Source organism: Periplaneta americana, chromosome 16, assembly GCF_040183065.1.
Source record: "Periplaneta americana isolate PAMFEO1 chromosome 16, P.americana_PAMFEO1_priV1, whole genome shotgun sequence".
In the NCBI taxonomy this organism is placed as follows: domain Eukaryota; kingdom Metazoa; phylum Arthropoda; class Insecta; order Blattodea; family Blattidae; genus Periplaneta; species Periplaneta americana.
Genome location: NC_091132.1, coordinates 169,133,798 through 169,160,315, shown reverse-complemented (window position 1 = coordinate 169,160,315; position 26,518 = coordinate 169,133,798). Strand labels below are relative to the sequence as shown.

The following is a 26,518-nucleotide window of genomic DNA, read 5'->3' as shown; positions in this document are numbered from 1 at the left end:
CAAGTAAAGGGATTGGGTTGGAAGTAAATCCCGAAAAAACTAGGTATATGATTATGTCTCGTGATCAGAATATTGTACGAAATGGAACTATAAAAGTTGGAGATTTATCCTTCGAAAAAGTGGAAAAATTCAAATATCTTGCAGCAATAGTAACAAATATAAATGACACTCGGGAGGAAATTAAACGCAGAATAAATATGGGAAATGCCTGTTATTATTCGGTTGAGAAGCTTTTGTCATCTAGTCTGCTGTCAAAAAATCTGAAAGTTAGAATTTATAAAACAGTTATATTACCGGTTCTGTATGTCTGTGAAACTTGGACTCTCACTTTGTGAGAGGAACAGAGATTGAGGGTTTTTGAGAATAAGGTTCTTAGGAAAAATATTTGGGGCTAAGAGAGATGAAGGAGAATGGAGAAAGTTACACAACGCAGAGCTGTACACATTGTATCCTTCACCTGATATAATTAGGAACATTAAATCCAGACATTTGAGATGGGCAGGGCATGTAGCATGTATGGGCGAATCCAGAAATGCATATAGAGTGTTAGTTGGGTGGCCGGAGGGGAAAAGACTTTTGGGGAGGCCGAGACGTAGATGGGAAGATAGTATTAAAATGGATTTGAGGGAGGTGGGATATGATGGTAGAGACTGGATTAATCTTGCTCAGGATAGGGATCGCTGGCAGGCTTATGTGAGGGCGGCAATGAACCTCCGGGTTCTTTAAAGGCAGTACGTAAGTAAGTAAGGGGAACTTCATTTAAGTTAACCAAAGTCAGTCTCCTTTCTCTTAAATTTTCTATTGAGGACGTTAACAAACTTTTGTCTGGCTATATTGAGAGATTGATTTTATCCATTTTACACAATCACGTGTATAACATAAATAATATTATTTAGTTCCTTTCATTGAATCTTTATTCTACTTTTATCTCATTTTCTCCGTATTTTATCATCTTTTGTAATCTGGATCCTAGTAGTCGGCGAAAATGTCGGCCAGATGTCCCAAATTGTGGAATTAGTGGTAGTAGTATAAATGCTAGTTTTAATAAATGATTACATTTTCTTAATACACCTGTATACTTCATTCTGGAATTTCTTTCATCACTTTTCTGTTAACAAGAACAGGAAGATAGCTAAAGTGCAGGGATTGCGACTTATTATTTCACCAATAACATTGTCTGAAATAACTTTCAAGAGGACTGCAAGAAATATACAACAATCCAACGATTTGTTTCTCAAATTCTAAATTATTTCTTAGGTATCAGCAATGCAATACTGGACATGTCCCATTCTTGAGGCTTTAAATAGTCTGTTTCTTTGTATGGGCACCCAATTACATTCCCGACTCTGATTTTACATTATTCTCCGATGTTATTACTAAAGTCAGAGCTCTGGAATGCTAGAATATCGGTTTCAAAGTGATCAGATGATTCCACTCTCCAGAGTCAAGATCACGGAAGGACAGAGTTGCATCTCGTGCGTCATTATGGCATGTACATTGTCTGGTATTTTACGCAGTGTTCTGTCGTGGTCTTCACACCTTCTTTTGCTTACAGCACTTCGGTCACTGACGAACATCAAACGTCGCCGGAGAAGCTCGCAGTACCTCAGAATTGCGTCCAGGCAAAGAATCCTTTGTCTGAGGCTTCATTTGAAACTAAGTTTTACAACGAATTGCTTACAACTAACAAGAACTTGCAGTCTGAGATCCATAAACGTGCCGACAGATATTCATTCAAGTGCAAAATTTGTGGCAAAATGTTACAGAACCGCCAGAGACAACAAATGCACATCTGCGCACATGGCCGCAAGAAAAAGTTCAAATGCAATGTCTGTGGGAAATGTTTTTCAAAATCGGGATTACTTAAAATTCATTCATACACTCACACGGGCGAGAAGCCGTTCAAATGCGATGTGTGCGGCATTTGTTACTCCCAGTCAGGACATCTTAAAGATCACGTCATTCGCACCCACACTGGCGAAAAGCCATTCACTTGCGATATGTGTGGGAAAAGTTTCATACGATCTTGTGATCTTAGGATGCATAAACGTATCCACACGGGTGAAAAGCCCTTGAGATGCGATGTGTGCGGGAAATATTTTTTACAATCCGGACATCTTAAGAGCCATTCAATTACTCATGCGAGGGAAAAACCATTCAAATGCGATATTTGTGGAAAGCGTTTTGCATGCTCAAGATATCTATCCACCCATTTACGTAAGCACACGGGGGAGAACCCATTCACATGCGATGTCTGTGGGAAGTGTTTCTCACAATCGGCAACACTGGAAGGACATAAACGTTTGCACTCCAGCAATGATGCAAATTAATGAGACGTGGGATGGGAATGTTTCTCACATTGAGGGTCTCTAGTAGAACACACACTTGTGAGAAGTCGTTGCAATTCTCACGAAGGTTATTTTTTATACGTTATATCCTACATTTGCTTGTTCACGACGTTGAACCAGGGTTCAAGCGACAGTCGCATTTTGCTACTCAACTTCTAAAAAATGCAACAAACTTTGAATGTAAATGTGCAAAAATGCGACAACCACATTGGAGTTCAGAAACGAAGATGGGAAGTGAGAAAATGAAATCAGAGATATGTTTGAACTTATCTGAATTTAAATGAAATGTTAATGGCAATGTTCAAAAAGGTATTGAGCAATAGATGTTCAGGAATGGATTTCAAAGATTTGGTGCAATTCATTTAAGTGAAATGAACAATTTCTTCTTCTAGTTTATTAAAATAATTCCATCGCACACTATAAATTGTGAGCGAGGATTTAGTTGTGTGAGTCTTGTAAAAATTGCCTTTCAGTGAAAAGAGTTAGCACTCTGCTAACAATAAATCTTGAAAAGCCTACTAGTAAAGAATTTCAGTGTTTAGAATGCCCATAAAATAACGTATTTTATGTGATGTAAATTCGACAGTAATTCTAAATACAGTGAAACTTCCCTTAACGGACACTTCCCAATAGCGGACATTTTAAAATTCCCCTGCAAAATAACATTGGCCCTTATGATAAAATTCTTTCAAATAGCGGACATTCTCAATAAAGGACGCGAACACTGAAATGTATCTCCCAACAACAATTAAAACTTCCAAATAACGGACCGCGTGAAAGAAAAAATAGAAAAAGTCGGTTGTAAATTAAACGGAACTCTAACGAAATTCTTTGCAACAATCATTGTCGTGCATCTGAACGTTCTTGTACTTTATTGAAGGTAAGCAGCACAGTTGTTAGTTGTGATACTGCACGTGAGCAGTCCGTACTTTCTTAGTTTGAATGTTCTGAAGTACAGTCACATTAAAAATTTCACAAAAACGTAAACGTTTGTCACTAAAAGAGAAAGTGGATATTGTAAAGCATAGTGAGAAGGAGAAATTAAGTGTTCGTGAGCTGGCCACAAAGTTTAATGTGGGAAAAACTCAGGTTAGTGAAATTTTGAAAAAAAAAGGATGTTATTTTAAAATCATACACTGAGAATGCAATTCTAGATTTCTTTGTGGAGGTGAAGTGGTACAGTGACTGATGTTTATTTCATTTACAAAACATTTACTAGTACGATTTCTCTCTGGATGAATACTGTAAACAATCTCGCTGTCTACTTACTGTACTGTAAAATATAATGTTGAATATGTGTGAGAAATTTTAATGTACTGTATACATACTAACGATTTTCTAAATAGCGGACACTTCTCAATAACACACATTTAATTTTTCCCCAGCGGTGTCTGGTATTCAGAAGTTTCTCTGTATATCTACGTGTAATGGTTTACTTACATAAGTATAGCATACTTGGTAATTTCCTAGAAGACGGGCAAAATCCAACATGGCTGACGAAAACTACCAAAAACGTTCTGCCAACTATGAAGTCCGAATGTCACCAAACATCGCAAAATCAAAGATGAAAAATCAAATATATAGTCATATTTTAAAAGAAGAACAAGCCCTCCAAAAAAATGAAAATATATTTAATTTTTCGCCTTTGATTTTTTTGGCGTTTGGTGGCATTCGAACTTCATAGTTGGTAGTACTTTTCTGACAGTTTTCGTCCGCACTTTACCCCCAAAAATCACTAAAACACAAAACAAAACATAATAATTTATCATCTTATCAAATAAAATTCAATTCTCATCGACGTCTTCAACGACAACCTCTTCACTTCCAGTATAAATGACATAGACTTTAAGGCAATCTAAACTTAAACCATGCAGGCAACAAAGAACTAAACCAACACTTTGTCGTACAGTCAACTGTGCATAAATAAACCACGTGTTTACACTAAATGAAATTCTCTTCGAACACTTATTACATCTTAACTTCTACAGAAAATTCAGTAAATAATTCCTTTAAACCACAGAAAAACAGTTTTATTCTCAACATTCAACACAATCCTTCACCAGCGAAAGAACTAAACCAAAATGGACACAAAATTTAATAGATAAATTTCAGAACACGGTTTCCTTCCTTTCCCTCTTACTTCAAAATTCCAACCTTGTGCACACAAAATAAATTATTGGCACTGAAAAGTGGCTTTTCGTAAGCATGATGATGCGCATTCGACAAATGTAGAAAAATATACAATGTAACACCACTCAACGTCAAACAACCAAGAACAACAGGACATCGTCATTATCCATGAAAAATTAATGAAAATTCTAGAAGAAATGATAACTATAACCAATCAAATCGAAAGAAAATCACAAAAATCATAAAATGAGAAACTTTCAATAGCTTTAGCCATCAGACACAGCATAACACCACTCACATCAAACAACCAAGAACAACTGATAACGTCATTATCCATTCAAAATTAACGAAAATTCTAGAACAAATGACAACTATAACCAATAAAATTAAAAGAAAATCACGGCGACACCTAGTATAAAAACCTAGAAGTAACATGTAAAAGTCACTAAAAGATCACTAACATTTAACTCTGAAATAAAGAAGTTGGTAATACTTACTATATTCAACCAAGTGCCCGTCTTCTATGAAATTACCGCATACTTTATTAATTTTAACTTTTTGCACAATTATTTATAATATTGCACATGAATTTTGCAATTTGCACAAACATAACTTTTCATTTGTGCATTTTTGCGACAATTATTTATTTTCTAGCGTAAACCCTGCTTTGAACTTCAGTGATTGTCACCATTATCTGTGTTTAATCTTAAACCTTCTCGGAAAACCATGCCGTGCAACAAGACTAACTATGGTATTCGGCCTTATGCCAAATTTATCACAGAATTCTCATTCCCACTTAATTTCTGTGTTGAGTGACATGGGTTTTGCTGTAGACTCGAATTGAAAGATTTTTATTCGACATTTCAAGCCAGGGAATGAAAAATATAGAGAATTGCCTTTCCCTTGTTGAACTCACAAAATTGTTTTCCTGCTTCTGGTTTGTGCACTACTTTTAAATATTTCAGCATCATTGTGTTTTTCCGGAATCGTAATATGCTCTTCTAAATGAGTCATGAATCACTTTTACACTACACTCATAAGGTGACCTGTCAAAAAGATGTCAATTTCATTAATATTTGTGGTAGCGACAGATTTCTTGGCGGAAGGTGCTGGGGAACGTCCATCTTGTCACAAGCAGGACTGTGTTAATTGTACACTGACTGCAAAAAATCCGTAAATAAGCGATGATGTTTGTCTTTTGTTTAAATATAAAGGCACCATTGACCGTCATTACAAATATCACGCATCATTATTACGTATGAAGTTGTTGATAGTCTGGATCCTGTACTATTTGTTCCCGATATCGCCTGTGAAAGCCGCCACGTGATGTAAATGTGTCAGTCGAATACAAACATGCCTCACCATTATCTCTATCAGTTGAAGGATGTAATATCAGAGTTTTTAAATATTTGATGTATGTGGAAAAAGTAATATTAAAGTATTTATTTATAGCTCTATAAGCTTGCTTAGTCAAATAGTTGTGATAGTAAATATAGTCCTAATGAAATATACGATGAAAGAGTAATGGAACGGAGAAAAATTCTCTCCAGTGCCGGGATTTGAACCCGCGTTTTCAGCTCTACGTGCTGACGCTTTATCCACTAAGCCACACCGGATTCCACCCTGGCGTCCGAAGAATCGTCTCAGTTTAAGTTCCAACTCTTGGGTTCCCTCTAGTGGCCGCCCTCTGCACTACGTCATAGATATCTATGAACCTAGGACCGAAGTCCACACATGTGCTGAGGTGCACTCGATATGAGTGACTAGTTGGCCGGGATCCGACGGAATAAGCGCCGTCTTAAATCACGAGGTGATTTACGCATATCATATATATTACTGTAATGTACCGAAGTACATATGCTATTTCCATGCAGATATTTTGCATCATCATACGATGAAAGAGTAATGGAACGGAGAAAAATTCTCTCCGGCGTCGGGATTTGAACCCGGGTTTTCAGCTCGTTCACTGTATATCTATGATGACGCAGAATATCTGCATGGAAATATCATACGTACTTCGGTACATTATAATAATATATAAACTAATGAAATATGCTCTTAAAATTATTTTCCTTTCTGTTCTCCTGAAACATGAATTACAGTTTTGTTGGTTAGAACATTATACCGGAAAGGTCTTCAATTGTGGATAATATTTGCCTCGTTCACCGAGAAGGGATGCTATTATTATCAATTTATGTGCCAGTTATCGTTTTGTTGACTTAGATGGGATATATAAAACTCTTTAAAAATAAGAGTAATCACCTTAATAAAATTTTCATAACATGCAGAATTTCATTGAAATACCGTATGAAGAGTTTCGTTTTCTGATATTCTCGACACTGGAGTTAATGAATTTGTTTTCACACATTGTTTGTAGCGTATTATTGCATTGCATAGCAGTGTGGGTGAAGTGAATTGAAAAACGAGACTGATAAAATTAAAGTTGTAATAATGCCAATGTTATAATGGAATGTAACGAAATTATGATGTTTATAAGGAAATGTATTGTTGTTTTTCTGAACTGGAAGGAAAGTACATGGATGATGTAATTTTCGCTGTGGAGAAAGTGAAGGGTTCACATAAGTAAGTTCATACTTCGTTAGCTAAAATAAATTGGCCCGTCCTAGTGAATGCATTTGGTGCTTTTATTGTCAGAGTAACAGTGATACATATTCATATAAGTTTATGTGCACAATACGTGTGTATGCTTTGTTCTCAAAACCTGCTATTTCACTTCCAGTTATTTTTATAGGAGGGAGTTTTATTCCTGTCATATCATTCTATGTACTTAATGCAGTAGAAAACTTCGTAATTTCTCAGTAAGATAGTAGGTTTTGGCCTGAAAACGTAAAACAGAAGGTTTTGAAAAAAATAATCATACTTTTAAATATGATTTCCAGTGGAAAAGTAGCAGGAATTGGCCAAAAAATAACTTTGCCATTGAATTTACAGTTTAAGATATATGTATATGTTATTGGGTCAAAATCGACCTTTGAGCAAAATAGCAGGTTTTGAAATTAAACCATTCATATCAATCTTGCAGTCATTACTAATTTAAAGACTAATGGCAATGTGCAAGTAGAATAATTTATGATAGCAGCCACGGACTATTTAAAGAAATACTATACAGTAATATATATTGAAATTCCAGGCTCTGGTCGTATGTAATGCCCTGTTTCTAGAAGTTTTTCCTTTTCATATCATTCCCACGTTAGTGACTGTCTGTGTAAGATTCGTTGTATGCAGTCAGGGCCGTCGAAGGGCGTGAATTGAGTCTCATCGAGACCCAAGCCCTGTATGAACTTCCTTAACTTGCTGTTGTCAACAGTACGTTGCGCGAAGGCCCTGATCACAGCTGAAAAAGTATTAAATTAAATTATAAGGATGAGTAATGATAATGCGAGACATGATTGGTTCGTTTATGTTCAGTAATTCTGATTATTATCCCGTGGCGAATGGGCAAAACCTAAAGGTGAACACTCGCATCCCTTTCCTTTATTGCATTTGGTACCAGAAGTGACGTGTTCTATGCTGTGACTGGCAAGCAAGTATGAGCTAATGTTCATAATAACCAATATCGCTCTTTCCCGGGGACAGTCTCCGAATTTTACTTTTTGTCTTGAGACAAAATTTGTCCCTCGGATTAAATCATTTGTATCCAAAAATCCTGGCAAAGCATCTCCCTAAACAAGAACACAGAGAATGAAATCAAACGCAGAATAGGACTGGCATGGAACAAATTTTGGTCACTCAAATTCCTACTCGTGGACAAACGGCAAAAAGCAAGTACGAAAGCTGAAATCCTAGACAAATGTGTCATGCCGACATTACTCTATGGCTGTCAAACTGGTCCTTGACAGAAAAACAGAAAAAACAACTACAGGTCTGTCAAAGGAGAATGGAGAGGAAGATCCTAAATGTTTCACTAAGAGACAGACTCAGAAATGAGGAAATAAAAAGGACAAAAATGCGCGATGTGGCAGAAAGGGTAGAAAACCTAAAATGGAAATGGGGCGGCCACGTAGCACGTATGGGACGAATTGCATCACAATGTGGGACCCGAGAGAAGGACGACGGCACGTGGGACGACAAAAAACCAGACGGGCGGACTACTTCAGAACCAGAGTGGGAAGTCAATGGTCGAGAGTGGCACGAGACAGAGAAATATGGAGGCAGCTGGCACCAAACATGAATCAACAAGCACCAGACAGGACAGAAAGTCAACGACAGTGAGTGTAACTCGTGTGAAGTGATGTGAGGAAGTGTGGGGGATGAGTATAGTAGAAATGATCGAAGAGGGAAGTCAGGAACAGTGAAACGAAGAAATATCAGTAATATGACCAAGCTCCCAAGGACTCGCTCACCTTAGGAGCCTACTTATGAGCAATTCCCTGTGACAACAGGAGGTCCTTGCCCTTAGGGGAAGTGTACGGGGTAAATTTATTATTATTATATTATTATTATCCAAAAATCCTCAGATTTTCAGTGCCAGTTATTAACAGAAAAATTTGAAGAGAGAGAGTCTATTATTTTTTCTTCACATATAGATGGACATGACTTGGATAAATATAATTTATATGATAAAATTTATTGCTTGAAGAAATATGGTGACTTCTAAGAAAGTATGAATATGGAATAAAGAAAATTTCTCTCTGTGCTTAAAATAGATAAATTTTGTTCATTTTTCTCTGAGATAATGACTCCTGTGCAAAACTTTAGAAGTTTATTGAACTGTATCTGTGTTTTTCTGGAAGTAATGCTTCCGTGGAGAGTTTTTTTTTTTTTTTTTTATGTACATAATGTGGTCATCTGAAAATCCAGAGTGAGTTCGAACCTTGCTTGTTGTTCTCCATAACCTGTCGGTACTTGGTCCAAAATTTGGATCCAGAGATATGCTTAAAAATTCAGTCATCTGTAGTGGGTAAGCAGAGTGAATGATTTTAGAGTGTCAATAGAGTGAGTACAGTAGCTGTTTTAATTCTTCAAATTGTGTCAATGCAAAACTAACAGGAATGTAGCCATATGTTGATATCTGTCCCTGGGAATTGTGAAAACAATCTGGTAGCCTTATGATAAGGGCAACCGCTCCTGTGACGACTTCTCAGCTTGTGGCACAAGAAAAATTTATAAATGAATTAATTCAACTTGAAAGCAGTAACAATTCAGCGTTTTAGAACAAAGACTTAATAACAATTAACTTTATTCATTGCGTTCTAAACTCTTTTTCTTCGTCATTCAAAGCTTCAAGATAGTTCAACAGTAAATTCAAAATATAATACATTGAGAGGGAACTGTTCTCTTACAAAAACTGTGACTGACAGAGAGTAGATTAAGATCTTATTAGAATTATGGGTAACATGGCTGTGCACTTGGAACTAGGGGTGGGCAAAAATAGCCGGTTTTTATATTAACCAGTTAAATACTGGTTATTTTTGCTTCCCGGTTTAACCTAATAATCAGTTATTTTCCTGAATAACAGAATGACCGGTTATTTTTTTTAAATATACACCAAATCAAATATATTTTAAGTTATCTTAATTTATTTAATGTCAGTCGAACATAGTTTCTTTTTATTATCTTGCACTCTATGTAATCAATCCTGTATACAAATTGTCTCGTGGCACATTCCTGCCTTTGTAGATGGGATATGGGCTACTGCTTTACTTACTTCCTCTGTCCATAAATTCCGAAATTAAATTCGAGTTCGAATCAGTGTATGCTTGGGGCCTATCTTAATCGCCGACTTTCTCTGATTGGCTTACAATATGTAGACTATCTGCATATTAGAGCATTTCAAACAGCGAGAAACTGGTTTTTTCTAATGGCATAGGTTATTGATATTTTCATATCATTGTCCAGCTTCCCAATAGCGATCACTTTTGACATGGTCTTCTCTGTCCATATGGCGAAAAACTTTGAATTCAGTATTTATTGGTTATAGGGAATAGTCAGCCTGGCCGTTATAATCAAGGTTATATTATCTTACCTATAACAGTAATGTGAGTGAAACAATCAAGTAAATGCCATTTCATAACCTCTTATTATTTGTTGTATTTTGTTTAGGGACGTCATTGATGATCTTCTGCATCTAATGACGTTCTTTTAACTGTCTTCTGATTGGATTACAATTAATTGCAAATTGTTCTTTGATTTCTATTGCAAATAACCTCTCAGTTTGTTTTGCTTAGTTTAAATGATTAAAACAATAACAACTGGAAAATAACCGGTTATTTTTGATCAGTTAACTTCCTTCAGGTTAAATTAATTTTAAAATAACCGATAACCGGTTATTTTCGAATAACCTACCATACCTACTTGGAACGACAAATTAGGTGATAGATAGATAGATAGATAGATAGATAGATAGATAGATAGATAGATAGATAGATAGATAGATAGATAGATAGATAGATAGATAGATAGGTAGGTAGGTAGGTAGGTAGGTAGGTAGGTAGGTAGGTAGATAGATAGATAGATAGATAGATAGATAGATAGATAGATAGACGAATTTAATGCCATCCAGCAATTTACAGCCATAGACAACGTCAGAATATATATATATATATATATATATATATATATATATATATATATATATATATATAATACATGGCTCTACAATATGAATAAATGTAAGAATAAAAAAAAGTAAATATACACTCACAAGATAATCACAAAAACAGGTTAAAAGTTTTAAAATAAATACACTCAGGGACAAAAAAAAACCGGACACTTCTATATTTGCTTGTATTTTGTTGCCAATTATTTCAAAATGAAACAAAACCCATTTAAACAAAATAATGTTTCATTTAGCACCTTATACGACATTTGAAAAAAAAAATCTGATGAGAAAATTTACAAAAAAATTACAAAGGGCGTATAACTATGGCATCGTTTGGTCTAACTGTTTTTTCATTTTATGGTGCCTTAAACATTAAAAACTCTTTTTAGTAACGGGTATTACCCCCTCTGGCTTGAATAACTGCATCCATACGTCTTGGCATGCTCTCAATTTGGTTAGCAATGTCTTCTTGAGGAATAAGTTCCCATTCTTCGCCAAGTGCTCGCCTCAACTCTTGTAACGATTCTGGTCTCGGTCGTCTATTCTTAACACGCCATCCCAGCATGTCCCACACGTGTTCAATTGGATTCATGTCTGGACTCCTTGCTGGCCATGGAAGAACATGGATTCCCACTTCTTGGAGATAATCTCCGACCGCATGGGCAATATGTGGCCGTGCATTATCATGCATTAAAACAAAATTATCGCCTACAAATTGGCCAAATGGCACAACATGATCAGGCAAACATTCATTTATATACCTATCAGCTGTTAGTCTTCCATTTTCAACAAAAACCAACTCTGTACGAGCATCCATACACACTCCTGCCCAAACCATCACTCCACCACCTCCATACGGCACATTTTCGGAAATGCAACCCTGTGAAAATCGTTCTCCCCTCCTTCTCCAAACTCTTTCACGTCCATCAGGTGAGCACAGATTGAAACGGGACTCATCGGTGAACAGAACACAGCTCCACTGTCCATTTCTCCAATCCTTGTGATCATTTGCAAAACGCAGTCGTTCAACTCGATGCATCCTGAGAAGTCTGGGACCAGTTGCAGGTCTACTTGATATCAGTCCACTTGCTTTCAACCTCCTTTTAACTGTTTTGGCCGAAATTGGGCGTCCATGCATGTTAACAAATTGCTGGGCTACACTAGTAGCTGGCAGGTTGCGCTCCCTAAGAACTCTCAACACCATATACCTGTCTTCATTTGGATTTGTAGCTCTTGGACGACCCGAACCTGGTTTTCTGGCATATTCTAGGGTCTCTCCATACCGTTTTATGGCATCATGGGTTGTGCTTCTAGCCATATTCATAACATTTGCAATGTAACGTACACTGCATCCATCATCGTAAAGGGCTACAGCTCGAGCCACATCTTCAGGTCGCATCTTGTTTTAAGACAAATGTTACAATCCCACTTAAACTCAGAAAATGTAAAAATAAAGAAATAACGAATGATAACGATAATGAAGCACAAAATGGTTGAGACAAAATTTTATAGCTGAGACTCCGAAAGCAAAATTGGAATATTTGGTTGTAATGGCTTGTTTATAAAACAAAAAACAATCAACAATGTCTCCATAACAACAGATGGCTACCATAATATTGTATGAGAAGATAATGTTTTGCAAAATACCAGCAAATATTAAAGTGTCCGGTTTTTTTTGTCCCAGAGTGTAGTATGAAATCAGGTTAAAATGTACAAATTTGTCAATTACATGAGGTTAAAACAAATAGTATCTAAAACGTAATATTGCTAAAATGAATGACACTGTAGATTAGATTTGCCATCAAAGTCCTTCTCACCATCCTTCAGAAAGTAAAATATGACGTGTTTCTTATATGCAATGGTAAAGAATTTCTTGAGTTTAGAGTTGTTATTCAATAATTCAGAAACGATAGACCACGTAGTTTTATATTTATTAACAGAGAAATTAATTAAATTAGAGTAAAATAGCATTTTCGCCGTTTTAATAGCCTTCTTATATTTACGTTTGAGTTGTTTATATTTATCCCCAAGTTCAGACATTCCGTGATAAGTTACTAGGTTGTAATAGAATAAACAGGTTTCTTTAACCTCTCGAAGATCACTTGTAAACCATTTGGAACACTTACCAAGTCTACAGTGTCTTTGTTTAACAGGAATCAAAGGAAATGAAGTATCAATTATATTCATCAAAACATTTGTAAAATAGTTGGCTTTATCGTTAATGTTATCAATATTGTAAGGTAAAATCCAATGTATATTGATAAGTAAAGAAATAAAATAATGGATAGTAGAGTTACTAATTACACGAGAGTATGTTGTGGAATTGTATAATCATCAGATGTTGACATATTTCTAGTTAAATTAGTTTTAAATAAAATTGCGTTGTGGTTGGAGAAAATAGTCGGAATGACTACCGCATTAGATCTATCATTATGAATAGTGGTAACAATATTGTCAATCCCTGTACCTCTAGAGTTGTTTAAGCGGAGTCGAGTTGGCTGACATAGTACTAGTCTAAGACCATAACTGTCAAACAGGGTCTTAAGGCGATATCAGAAGCTAATGGAACATGTATTCCGATTGCTCGCGTCTTAACATCACGTGGCTTTCATTTCTCATTTTGAATAACATTTTCACAGCAACACTTGCTCACAAAATGACACATGGTTTTCATTGATTTCCCTATTGCCAATCAATTTGGAACCCTTGATCGTCAGTAATATTCGATCTTAGTTTATTTTCCGAAAGCCGTCGCAATTAGTTCTGTTCACGTATTTTCAAGTTACAGATCTGAATGTAAGGAGCCAGAGCATTGTGCTGATGCTGCTGGTATTAGGCATGACTCACGTTTCTCGTACTGGTCCAGGCAAGCACCCATAACTATGAAGTCCTTGTAATCAGTCCCCAGGAAGCTGTAAGAGCCACTCAGGCTGTGGATTAAATCTGCAAATAAAATAAATTCGTTATTAGAAACTGGAATTTTCTTCAATAGATATCTCTCAACTTCCTTTTAATACCAGCGTCCTAACTGACAGAGTTTAAAATAAATTTTAGAAAATCTATTCTTTATTGAAATGTATTAAAATTAAAATATTAGGTACATTATTAAAACACTCATGTGGTTAAAATTAGTGTTGTCTAGACATCTTTCTGGACATTGCTCTCCTATCATCAGTAGCTATCTGAAAGGAGAGAGAATATTTATTGGAATATGAATATGTTGAACTACTATTGTGATATTAACGTTATAATATTGGTTTGACAAATTGTATGTGTACGTGGAGTGGTGAGACATCTTGCATGAAGGTTAGACCTATGTTTTCCAAATCGTGATTCCTCTGTTTAGGCGTGACCAAGTTTAACTGATGTGAAAGTCTAAGTCCTCCTCTAAAATACATGGAAAAACTGAAATGAGCCATCCCATACGTTGAATTTTAAATCTTGAAAACCTTGTTGAATTTAAACTTACGGGCATTTGTAGGAAAGAAGAGTGCTCCGATTGTCCTGTCAGTGATTATTATGCTGCAACTCTGCTGGCACAAATGAAGTAAACTCATGCCATTTCTTCTCTTCACTTTTTTTTTAGTGGCAACACTACTATTAATTCATGTGGGTGTACACAGGGCTGGGCAAAATACTGACATCCAAGTATTTCAAATACTCAATACAATATATAGGCCTAAAGAAATAAGAATATTACTGAAAATCTAAAATATTATATTAACATTAAAAGTATTTTTATCTCGAAGTTTTATATAAACACTGTAACTGAACTTCTTCCTTTTCCCAGTCAGCAATGAAATTATGCTACATATGAATAATTACAGCTCCCTTTGAAAACAACCAGTTCCTCAAATGTTCATAAGAAAAGGATCCCCTTGCTTGTGAATGAATAAATCCTGCAAAACAGAACAGTCTTTCTACAGGCGCAGAGGAACACAAACTTGTATTATACTTTATAAAAGCTTGTTTCACTGTTGAGTAATTCTCTAGAGTGCACAGGGTTGTCCCTTTGCCATTGAGGAATTGTATGAGCTCATACTCTACAGCAGACGGGTTCTTTTCTTTTTGCTTTTCAAAGTCTGTTTTACTTGAGTTGAAAACATAAAAATTGTTTTCATCGTCTTCATCATCTGAACTGACCAAAGATGTAGCAGACAACTGCTCAGCTGATTTCACGCACATATTCTGTATCCTCTTCTTAGCATTTAGTGAGGCAGTGTCAGGTAGCCATCTCATCTTCAATGATGGGTGGAAACAAGCTGCCAAAATAACTCAATTTTTTTCTGGGAGCAGATCAAACATCACTTTAAATCTTGATGAAAGTGAACTTATTAGGATTGGAGTTACTTGGAATAGATGGCGTAGATTACTAGGTAATAGAATATGTAATCTGTCTTTAAGGGAAATTAGTGTTGACAAAAGTTGGCCGTAATAGCACGTCTTCTCATTTTGCATTAAATTAAGGGCTAAGGCAATGGGATTCAGAACTGCACAATATTCTTCAAGGTACTGAAACTCAACATCTTTGAAGGTTGGCAATCCCAGTTTTTCACATATACTGTTTATATCATGTTTGAATTGCAATATTTGAGAGATTGAGTCATAAAGAGAATTCCATCGAGTTGGGCAAGGAAACTTTAATGAATATTTCAAGACATCTGATATAATTTCTGAGTATTTGGGTCTCCTAGACGCATTCCATAATGCTGAACATGTAGCAAGTGTTGGGTGATGGATCCTTGATGCTGTTGGAGATTTCTTTATGGCATTAAGGAAATCAGTTGTGGCAAGAAAACTAAGTGTATGGCTAGCACATCTGAAATGGGTAGGCAAATAAGACAAAGTTCATTCTTCAAATCCAAATCCAAAACTTGAAGAACAAGAAGAAAAAAAAGTATTTTGAGTATTTGAAATACAAAATACATCAATTTTATGTATTTAAATACAAAATACTTTCGAAAATCCTTACAAATTACAAAATACAAATGTATTTCAAATCCTGCCCAGCCCTGAGTGTACACTAAGGTATTTTGTTAGAATTCTCCAAAATGTACCACTCATTTGAAGTTGCGTGGACACCCAACACTACTAATTCCATAATAATTATTTCTACTTATTTCATTACTGTTGTGGCAGTAACTACTTTCGATCTTCCAGATTTCTTCTCATAATTACAACCATCAGTTTCCTCAAACCTTGTACGTAATTCCTCATAATCACTGGAACTGTTACGTCTTCTCAATTTCCTCACACTTGCATCTGACTAGCTATGTCCTAACATTTAATTATATAACCATAATTTTAAACTACTAAATTCTTATAGCAGTGTGGTACTAATAAAATCATTAATGTTTTATTCAACAAAATGGTAGCCATGGAAATGTAAAAAGTAACAAATCCAAATCCCCATTTTTGCCCAACACACTACAAATTTATGGATGCACCTCCTTACAGCCCGAATTTAGTCCCAATTTTTATTTGTTTGGGTCAGTGAAAAAACATCTTGGTGGCAGACGATAGGATGCAGCCCAAGATCAGGTGAGCTGAATTCCTGTACAAAGGGAATCTACAAGCTTTTGCCACGACGAGATGTGTTAAATCGTCTAGGAGACTACATAGTTCCGTTTGTACATCAGTTACACATAGAGCTCCTAGCAAACGGGGAACATTATTTAATATTATACATTGTGAAAGTAGTAAACTTTAGGATACAAGCACATTTGTACTAGCCCAAATGATGACATCTCTGTCAAGTGAATAATAAAATTCTTGCACGTACCGTTCACCTTTGGATTGTCGCTTGTGCCATAGTAGTTCACGTCCAGTGTGGGGCTTCCCTTCCTCTTCTGTGCAGACGAGATCGGCTCCATGGATGCTTCCTCAGGGGGAAGACTTTCGCTAGACAGAGAGAGAGACACCATCTTGGAAGAAAGATGATAGATCATCAGATCTAGTTTTGTTATAAACACAATAACAGCCTTCTCTGCCACTGGTTTTAATATGTTTTCTCTTATCTATATTAAGGTTAACACTACAAAGACAGAGGGATCTTTTTGACCCTTCTCCATATTTATGAGCACATTACTCCTATGATACACGTCATACCCAATCGTGGCTCTATGACATTTCTTAATTTTACCAAGATATTGTTCACCTGAAATCTGGACGTCGAAACTTTTATAGGAATACCTAGAAAGACTGAGGGATCAAATTGATACTCTACGACATTATCAGTATGTATTTAAAGTCAGCAACTGGAAGACTGGCCTGAACCTCACAAGTGACACCAATAGGATATCACTCATGAGACAACCAAGCCAGGAGATAATGGGCTATGGTGGCCAGTTCCTTTCCCCCTCCATTGCATACATCACTGACTAGATTTATAGTACACTAATCAGACTTGAGATGTAATAATCAGTAATGAAGTGTAATATTATTGTAGCCTATTAGTGACAACTTTTGCTTTCAAAACAAAACTGTGATGGTATGCGCAAAATGCACGTATTTCGTCTGTGAAAAGAAGCAACTTTTGTGGTGTGATATAAGTTGATAGGAGAATGTTCCAAAGCAAAATAAAATTCTTAAAACTATTATATTTTTAGTGACTGTACCTCAGTGCTTGAGAATAGTTCTTACAAATGTTGGAAAATATTATTTCCTAAAGACAATAACTTTAATCCATAACACTATAATATTTAGAATCTTCCTGTGTTGTGCTACCTATTGCATTTTTATACTGACTGTACTTCTGTTGTGAAGAGCCATCATTATTATGCTTAAAAATATATTGTCAACGCATTGCATTACATATTACACAACCAAATCATTTTTCTGTAAGGCATTGTAAAACAAGAGGTCAAAATGACACCCGCAGTCTTTCCAGATACGTCACCATATCCAATCTACCTACCGTTAGTGATAATATTTTCTCTCAATGCTACCCGAAATTAGTTTTGTTTCTGTTTTTAGTATATCTCTCTGATATAACTTCCTGGGGTTCATGTTTTCTACATTGTGTCCAGATTTGTTCACCAGACATCTCTACTGTATAGCAAAACAATCCTGAAGAGAAATTTGGACTATAGATTCATCTCTCAGGTGATAATGAAAATTGATGGGTGATAAACAACTAGACTTTAATTTTGCCAACACCTGTCTCCACCGAGGTAAAGAAAATCTTTTGCGTTTAACAGATAGGATGACCGTTAACTTGATTTTATTTTCTATCCATGGTAGCAATTTTGTACTTTCGTGGCAGATGAGAGAATGGCCTGAATTGTACTTACTCTTGTATGGTAACATAAAGTTTGCTGGGAACGAAACTCTCTTCCCAGAAGCAAAAGCTGTTTGCCAATTTTTTCGAATTTGTCAGCTTGTTAAGGTATACACCTCTGATCTGCAACATGGAAACAATGCTTATCTATTAATTGATTAACTAGTGGACTTACTCGTGTAAATTATGTAAGATTTGTCCGGCTTACAGCTTCACGCACCATCTTCAGAGCCTACTAGATCTTGGCGTCATCTCGAACTTCTCTGCCTGTTATGTGGGTGTGTTTGATTGTTGAAAGGTGTTGAAGAGTGGAGTCAAATAGTGTGTGTGTACTGAAATTGATCTGTGTGTTGAGAATTTGATCTGGGTGTGTTTTAGTGTGTTTGTATATTTCGTATTGTTCTAGTGTGTTGAGTTTTTGGTTCTTGGGTTGTGTGTGTAGGATTTCCATGTCCGTATTTATGTTATTGTATGTGTGGTTAGCATTAGTTATGTGATCGGCGTATGTAGATGTATTGTGTCCTCTGGTTATTGCTTTGATGTGTTCTTTGTAGCGTGTTTGGAATGATCTGCCTGTCTGTCCTATGTAGAACTTATCGCAACTATTACATGTGAGTTTGTATACGCCTGTGTGGTCGTATTTATTTGTTTGTGTGTTGAGATGTCTTTGTAGTGTGTTTTGTGTTCTGTATGTTATGTTGTATTTCTGCTTTCTGAATGAAGATGCGATCCTATGTGTGCTTTTGTTTTCATATGTTAGTGTGATGTATTTCTTGTGTTCTTGTGTTTGTGTTGTGTTTTGCGTGTTTTTGTGTTTAAGTTTTTATTTTGTCTTTCTTATGATGTTGTCTATTATGTTTGGATTGTATCCGTTTTCTTGTGCTATGTATTTGATTGTGTTCACTTCTTCATTGTAGTGTTGTTGGCTCGGTATGTTGAGTAATCTGTGTACCATTGTCCTGAATGCAGCATGTTTGTGTTGTATTGGGTGGTTAGATGTGTTGTGTATGTGTGGTGGTGGTGGTGGTTGGTTTTCTGTGTATTTTGTAGGTGTGTTTGTTGTCGATTTTTGTTATGGTGATGTCTAGGAAATTTATGGAGTTGTTGTTTTCAAGTTCCAGTGTGTATTGAAGTTTTGGGTGTAATTTGTTTATGTATTGGTGTAGTTTGTGTATTTGTCGTTTGTTTCCTTTGTATAGTATGAGTATGTCGTCTACGTATGTGCCAGTATATTATGTTGTCTGCAAATTTGTTGTGCTCATTGTTGAGTATGTATGTTTGTTCGCACAAATCTTACATAATTAACACGAGTAAGTCCACTAGTTAATTAATTATATTCAAGTGTTAAAAGTAGTGTACGCAAGATTCAAAATGGCTTAATCTATTGTTTGCTGTACTCTGTACGCTATAGTTACTGAAATATCGGGTCCCTCTGGTTAGGTACGGTACATCCCATGTTGGATTAGTTTTACAACAAATTTAAATCCAAAACTCGCATTTGTTCTGTTCGAATTTAAGAGCTTCCATTCACATTTTGAGAATCTCTTTTACTACAACTTTCACTGGGATATTACATGCACACTAAAAAGTGAAGACACTGGGCATGGAAGCAGCCGTGGCCAAGTTTTTATAGGCTTTTGAGGCTTAGCGTGCACAAAAAATTTCAGTTATTATTCCTAGTAACAGTAGCCTGTAATAACGATGTATCGTAACACTTGGATCCACTCCGATTCTTCCATTTATTAAGTTCACTATTGGCAGTCATTCCAGGATGCAGTGACCAGTGAGGGGGTATCGATTAGGTACATCTCTGTACTAAAGCGGACCAGCCTTCCATCAGAATAATTTGGTGTTTCTGATTGCGCTGCGTTGTTGAGTGTTATTTTAATAAAAAGTGTATGCGTGCGTGTGTTACATACTAATTTCGTGTAAAATGGCTCATACCGAGAGAATGTTGACGTCATTATTTGTAGAATTAAAACAGAAACCCTTTTATAGTTGGACGTATGAAACAAAATGTGCTTACAAAGATAGGAGATCGATACCAGATTTGCATATTAAAATAGCGGATGGAGGAAGACAAAATAGAAATTTTCAATTGTCATGGTATTCCTTGACTAAGAGGGTGCTCTGAGACAAATAAGTTATATTGTTATTCCTGTATTGTGTTTGGAGGTTAAAATGAGTGGTCATTATCTTCTTTGTCACAAGAAATTGTCATAGAAAAGCCGAGAAACATTTGCTGTATAAAAAGATGAGGTAAATAGATTTTTTTCAGCCTACCCAATATTTACACCTTAGCTTCGCCACTGGTAAACAGATAACCTAATTGAGTTCGGTCTTACAATATTTTCCCTTTCACTTATGATTTAACGACATTACAAAATATAAGAAATTTCCTGGTTAGATAGGTTTCATTGGTCAGAATGACTATGTTATATATTTTGAGAACTGTTTCATGTTAGGATGTAGGTTCAACGAATGACTCTAATATCTTCTTATTATTCCATAATTTTTCAATTATTATCTCCACAGTAGGTACCGGTACGTATTTTGGTTTTAAGTGACCTGGCCATCATACCGAGTGTACGCTTAAAATGTTATACTGCAAAGACAACGTGCCTTATCTGCGTGACCTCGCTGTACCTTACGGCTAGTATTGGTTGTCTTGAGGCGGTGACTCACTCGCTTCGATATGCGTCAGTCCGTCTCTTCATTACAGATCGCTTAACATGAAATATCGTGTGTGCGTGCTTTATAATTCGACACTGTCTTCTGCTGTGGCTCAATTGATATCATTTCTGCGGATTCAGGTTCGATTCCCGGTAGGAATGTAATGTTACATGGCATTTACAGTCCCACAAAGGGTATTTATAAATAATGCATTTGTGAAATATTCATCTCGGAGAAGGTGTCGTCACAAATTTGTAAGACAGTTTCCAGGAGTTCATCCTCCAAGTAAACGTACAATTTATAAAATTGCTAAGAAATTTCGCGAAACGGGATCTGTACTAAATAAGAAACCTGAAAAAAAAAAAACGCCGTATTCTGACGGAGGAGAAATTAGACGAAATCGGTGCTCGATTAGAGGCTAGCCCTAGAAAATCTTTAAGACGTCTTGCTGCACAGTGTGGAATATCTAAAACAGCAGCTCATACTGCAACCAAACTGTTAAAATTAAAGCCTTATAAAATTAGGAATGTGCACAATTTAGACCCTCCAGACAGTCAAGCAAGAACAGAATTTTGCAGGTGATTTCAACAATCAGTTCATGACGGTTCTCTCGATCCAGGACTTACATTTTTTACAGATGAAGCTTGGTTCACGTTACGAGGGCGTGTAAATAGTCAAAACAATAGGTATTGGAGTCAAGAAAATCCACACGATTTTCATGAACTTCCTCTACACGACAGTAAAATCGGTGTCAGGCTTTTATTCGCGCTGAGGGACAACACTTCGAAAACTAAGGCAGCTGCTTATAGCATCAAACACGCATGGAATTTCCCGGAGAGTGTTGGTTATCTCCCGCATCCGGCTTCTGTGCTAGCACCGGGGAACTCACTGAGCGAAGACCCTGTACTTCAGGCTCTGGTAAATACAATTTTTTTGCGAACTATTCTAATGGAATGCGATCAGCCAGAAAGTCTAGAAAAGATTAAATAAATATAGTATAAGAGAAGTCATGGTTGTAAAAGTAAATGTCCTTAAAAAATTTGAACACAAGATGTTAGAATGTTGCAGACATGTAAGAAAAATGCCCAACAGCAGATTTCCAAGGGTAAATATGGACACTAAATCCTACAAGTAGATGTTGAACAGGGTGAGTGATAAAAGGACATCCTTGACGTACTCATCTCTCTATTTCGCTTCCTTCTGACATTTCTTCTCCCATCCTGACTTTGACTCGTTTCATATAAAGGTTACTGAACAGCCTCCCTCTCTTCCCAATGCACGCCATTTTTCTTTAGGATCCCCATCACTTTATTCCAATCCACTCTGTCAAACGTCTTTTCTATGTCCACAAATACTTCTTTATTTTTCTCTAGATATCTTTCCCCGATTTTTCATAGCAGTGCAATTGTATGTAAACCAATGTAACACAGTAGTGTACATTTGAGGCATTACTTGTTGGCGAAAACTACATTTTCCTTGTATCTCAGTTACTCATGTTAATGAGAAGTTTCTTCTCTGCACCTGAACTAAACTAAATTATTTTATGTGTGAACCTCAGTTCTTTACGTTTGTTGTGATATCTTCCTTGCTTACTATCCCCTTACAGAATTAACATGCTGAAGTCTTGGATCTCTTTGCCGTAGTTCACCTCGGATAACACATCTAAATTACACCGCAAGTGAGTGTTTGGGCAAGGTCAAGTGAAGTATCTGTCAACATCAGTTTTGTCCACCACAATCTCCAATTAGCAATGCCAGAATGTCAAACTGGCCATTCTACGTACAAAATCGACACTCAGATTGATTTTGAATTATACGTAATTTCCAGTGCCGAAGTGAAGGTCCCAGCTGCTTACCTTGTATCTTTTTATAGAGCAGATGTTTGTCGGCTTTCCTATCACAAAGACCCCACAAGAAGATGACGACAATTCATTTTACTCCCAAACAATATAACTTATTTTGTCGACCTGGTTGGCAAGTTGGTATAGCGCTGGCTTTCTATGCCCAAGGTTGCGGGTTCGATCCCGGGCCAGGTCGATGGCATTTAAGTGTGCTTAAATGCGACAGGCTCATGTCAGTAGATTTATTGGCATTTAAAAGAACTCCTGCGGGACAAAATTCCGGCACATCCGGCGACGCTGATATAACCTCTGCAGTTGCGAGCGTCGTTAAATAAAACATAACATTTTATAACTTATTTGCCTCAGAGCACCGTTAGCATGGATATTTCTTATACCATGAAAACTTAAATTTTCTATTTTGTCTCCCTCCATCCGCTATTTCAGTATGTAAATGTGATGTCGATCTCCTATCTTTGTAAGCACATTTTGTTTCATACGTCGTCCACACCTGTGGAGTAACGGTCAGCGCGTCTGGCTGCGAAACCAGGTGGCCCGGGTTCGATTCCCGGTCGGGGCAAGTTACCTGGTTGAGGTTTTTTCCGGGGTTTTCCCTCAATCCAATATGAGCAAATGCTGGGTAACTTTCGGTGTTGGACCCCGGACTCATTTCACCTGCATTATCACCTTCATCTCATTCAGACGCTAAATAACCTTAGATGTTGATAAAGCGTCGTAAAATAACCTACTAAAAAAAATAAAAAATGTTTCATACGTCCAACTTGCAAACGGTTTCTCTTTTAAATCTACAAATAATGCCCTCAGTGTTCTCTCAGTATGAACCATTTTACGCAAAATTAATATGTAACACACACATGCATGCACTTTTGATTAAACTAAACTCAACAACGCAGTGGCTTCAGAGAACACCAATATAGCGCGACGTAAAATTATGACGGAAAGACAGTCTCGTTTCGTATGGAGATGTAGCGAATCGATACCCCCTCCCGGGTCTCCACTCAAGGTTACGAGTCAAGGTCATAGCCATGTCTTTAGAGGCTTCTGCCACAAGCCTCGCGGCTCGGAGTGCAAGTAATTATTACGATACTTCGTTCTTACAAACTTATAGGAGTAATAACTCAAATCTGTTTAGTAAGCTAAGCCTCTGATAATTTTCCAGAATCTGAGTTACCGACAGAGGTGTCCAACTTGCCATTTGAGAATAATTGCTCTAATCTACTTTCAGATAATCTATTTCGTTTTTACTTTAAGACTTTGGACTTCCATCATCATGGAATTCTATTTGGAGAAAATCTTCCGCTTGACTTAAAACTTGCTACTTCAGATTTATCGGAGATTGGTTGGCGCATGTGAACTTGCTTTTCTCCTGTCGAAGTCTTTCATGGCAGGTACTCCGAAGTCACACGAGCCTTGAGTCTCCGCTTTCAGGTCTGCACAGAGCACTGCCAGGAGCAGAAGCACCAGCGATGTCTTGGTACCTGCAAACACATCCAGTGCGGCTTCTGTGCGTGTCATTGCAGCAGATTTCAGTTGCTGACTAACAGTGCTAATAAACACTAATATTGATCATCAGCTATCACATTTGTGTTCGGTACAGTTGTATGTATCGAAATTTAGTTTTAATATAATTTGTATAGAGATCCTGTTCAGTATTTTTAGAGTTATTGACTCACATTTCCAGAATATTAACCACAAACACCACTTTTGATTGGAGCATACAAAGCGAACAAATCAGTATCTATGTCTAGTATCATCAGATTAAAATAAACGCATAAAATGTTGATGTGAAGAAAAGAGTGACATAAATTCATAATATTAATAAAATTGTCTCGAAATTAAAGTAGGCCTATCATGTAGTAAATAGCAGTTTAAATAAATATAGGCTTTTGGTTACTCCACTGCGTCATATTTTCGTTTATTGTTAAGTTACTGCCGTACTCTAGAGTTCTAGACCACAGTTTAACATTTGACCTACATACAGTATCTTATCAAATCCTTGTTGATATTATCCACGTATACAAGGCCTTTCTCGTATATCTATTCTTGTGTGTATTGCTTAGGCTTTTTTATTTATGTGGTTCATTTGTTGTAATTCTATTGTATCTTTATATTATATTATATTATATTATATTATATTATATTATATTATATTATACATAGTGATTTATATAGAACTGACACATTTCTTTATTTCAAAACTAATGATGCTAGCCACAATTTGTTATACCTCAAATGTAGAGTATCTTTGGAAGATTTCTAATCTCTTTAGCAAATGTTGAAAATTCTTTATTTATTCGGCTGGAAATTCACTTAATGACCAGTTTTTAACATCAAATTAAGCAAGAGTTTTGATTCCCTGCCAGGAGATGCGCAGATGTTTATTCTTTATTCCTTATTGTTGGCAGCTGTTTTCGACATTTTGTTTTAGTCACTGAAAATGCAGTACACATTAAATCAACGACTCTTCCTTGTGAAGCAATACTGGATTACGAATTCAATTACAGCTACTCAAAGGGCATACCAGAGAGAATTTGGTGTTCGCAATCCCCCCCCCCTCCAAAGAAACACAATACTGGGACTGGTAAACAAATTGGAAACGACTGGATCTCTAAAAGAATAATAATGATGACAATAATTACACAGAATAAAGAATAAACATATGCGCATCTCGTGACAGGGAATCAAAACTCCTGGTTTATTTGACGTTGAAAACTAACCATTAAGTGAATTTCCAGCCGAATAAATAAAGAATTTTCATTTGCTATAGAGGTTAGTAATCTCCCAAAGATACTCTATATTTGAAGTTTAACAAATTGTGGCTAGCATCATTCGTTTTGAAATAAAGAAAGAAAGAAATGTGTCAGTTCTATATAAATCACTCTGTATTATATTATATTATATTATATTATATTATATTATATTATATTATATTATATTATATTATATTATATTATATTATATTATATTATATTATATTACTAGCTGTACCCGTGCACTCCGCTGCACTTGTTAGAAATAAATATAAAGTAATTACATAATTAAAATAGGACATCTGGTCCAGGGAACATTCGTGTTTGATAGAAGGATAAATCGTTAAATATGTCATTTAAATTGTATTTATATAATTAAAATGCGATCATTTTGATCCAGAGACCACTCATTTAGTGCAATGATAATTCCTTTAACATGTTTCTTAATTGTTATTACATCCAAATAATTAAAATATGGTCATTTGGTTCAGAGGACATCCGTTTTTTTTTTTTTTTTTTTGTGCAAGGATAATTCGTTTAACATTTTCCTAAATTAGTCTTCAATGCATCCTGTAATAAATCACTCCAAATTAATAGAGTTGATTGTGTACGAAGATAATTTTTATGTTAACCTTATTGTGCATCTTTTTTTTATTTTTTTGTTAAGTTTATTTTATTCACGCCTTAACATCTGTGGTCATGTCGCGTGTTTAGAATGTGTGGGTATATCAGTAGGCCGTTTTTACTCTTGTTGAGTTCCTGTTTCCATTGTGTTGTAGATGGCTTGTGTTCATGTAACTGACTATAGACCTTGATTAATGTTTTTGGTATTGGTAATTGAGGCAGTGATGAATCATGGCATGTATTTTTCAATCCGGCATTTGCCATGAAAAACCCCAGTCAGATTGGTCAGCCATG

The 26,518-nt window shown here is 36.1% G+C and overlaps 2 protein-coding genes across 9 annotated transcripts in view; one reads left to right on the top strand and one right to left on the bottom strand.

Moving 5' to 3' along the window:
* LOC138691865 (zinc finger protein 679-like) overlaps positions 1–24,926 on the top strand; it is a 47,771-nt gene extending 22,845 nt beyond the window's left edge. For 5 of the 7 annotated variants that reach the window (XM_069814421.1, XM_069814420.1, XM_069814419.1 and 2 more), the window contains one exon: positions 1,556–7,566. In XM_069814421.1, coding sequence (XP_069670522.1) covers positions 1,556–2,330 — 775 coding nt within the window. In that variant the 3' untranslated portion in view covers positions 2,331–7,566. Of the gene's footprint in view, positions 1–1,555; positions 7,567–22,598; positions 24,218–24,278 lie in introns of those variants that run through there. The other 2 variants (XM_069814424.1, XM_069814425.1) reach the window with 2 other exon arrangements.
* On the bottom strand, positions 7,679–20,005 carry LOC138691873 (uncharacterized). 2 transcript variants are annotated; one of them, XM_069814436.1, is made up of 5 exons: positions 19,735–20,005; positions 18,333–18,442; positions 16,823–16,941; positions 13,888–13,983; positions 7,679–7,833 (listed from the first exon to the last, which is right to left on the bottom strand). In XM_069814436.1, the coding sequence occupies exons 3-5, from the start codon at positions 16,911–16,913 to the stop codon at positions 7,679–7,681; spliced, it is 342 nt and encodes a 113-aa protein (XP_069670537.1). In that variant the 5' UTR covers positions 16,914–16,941; positions 18,333–18,442; positions 19,735–20,005. The 2 variants fall into 2 exon arrangements, with proteins under 2 accessions (XP_069670537.1, XP_069670536.1); XM_069814435.1 differs by lacking the exon at positions 19,735–20,005 and adding an exon at positions 18,540–18,557.
* Positions 24,927–26,518: the final 1,592 nt, after the last annotated feature.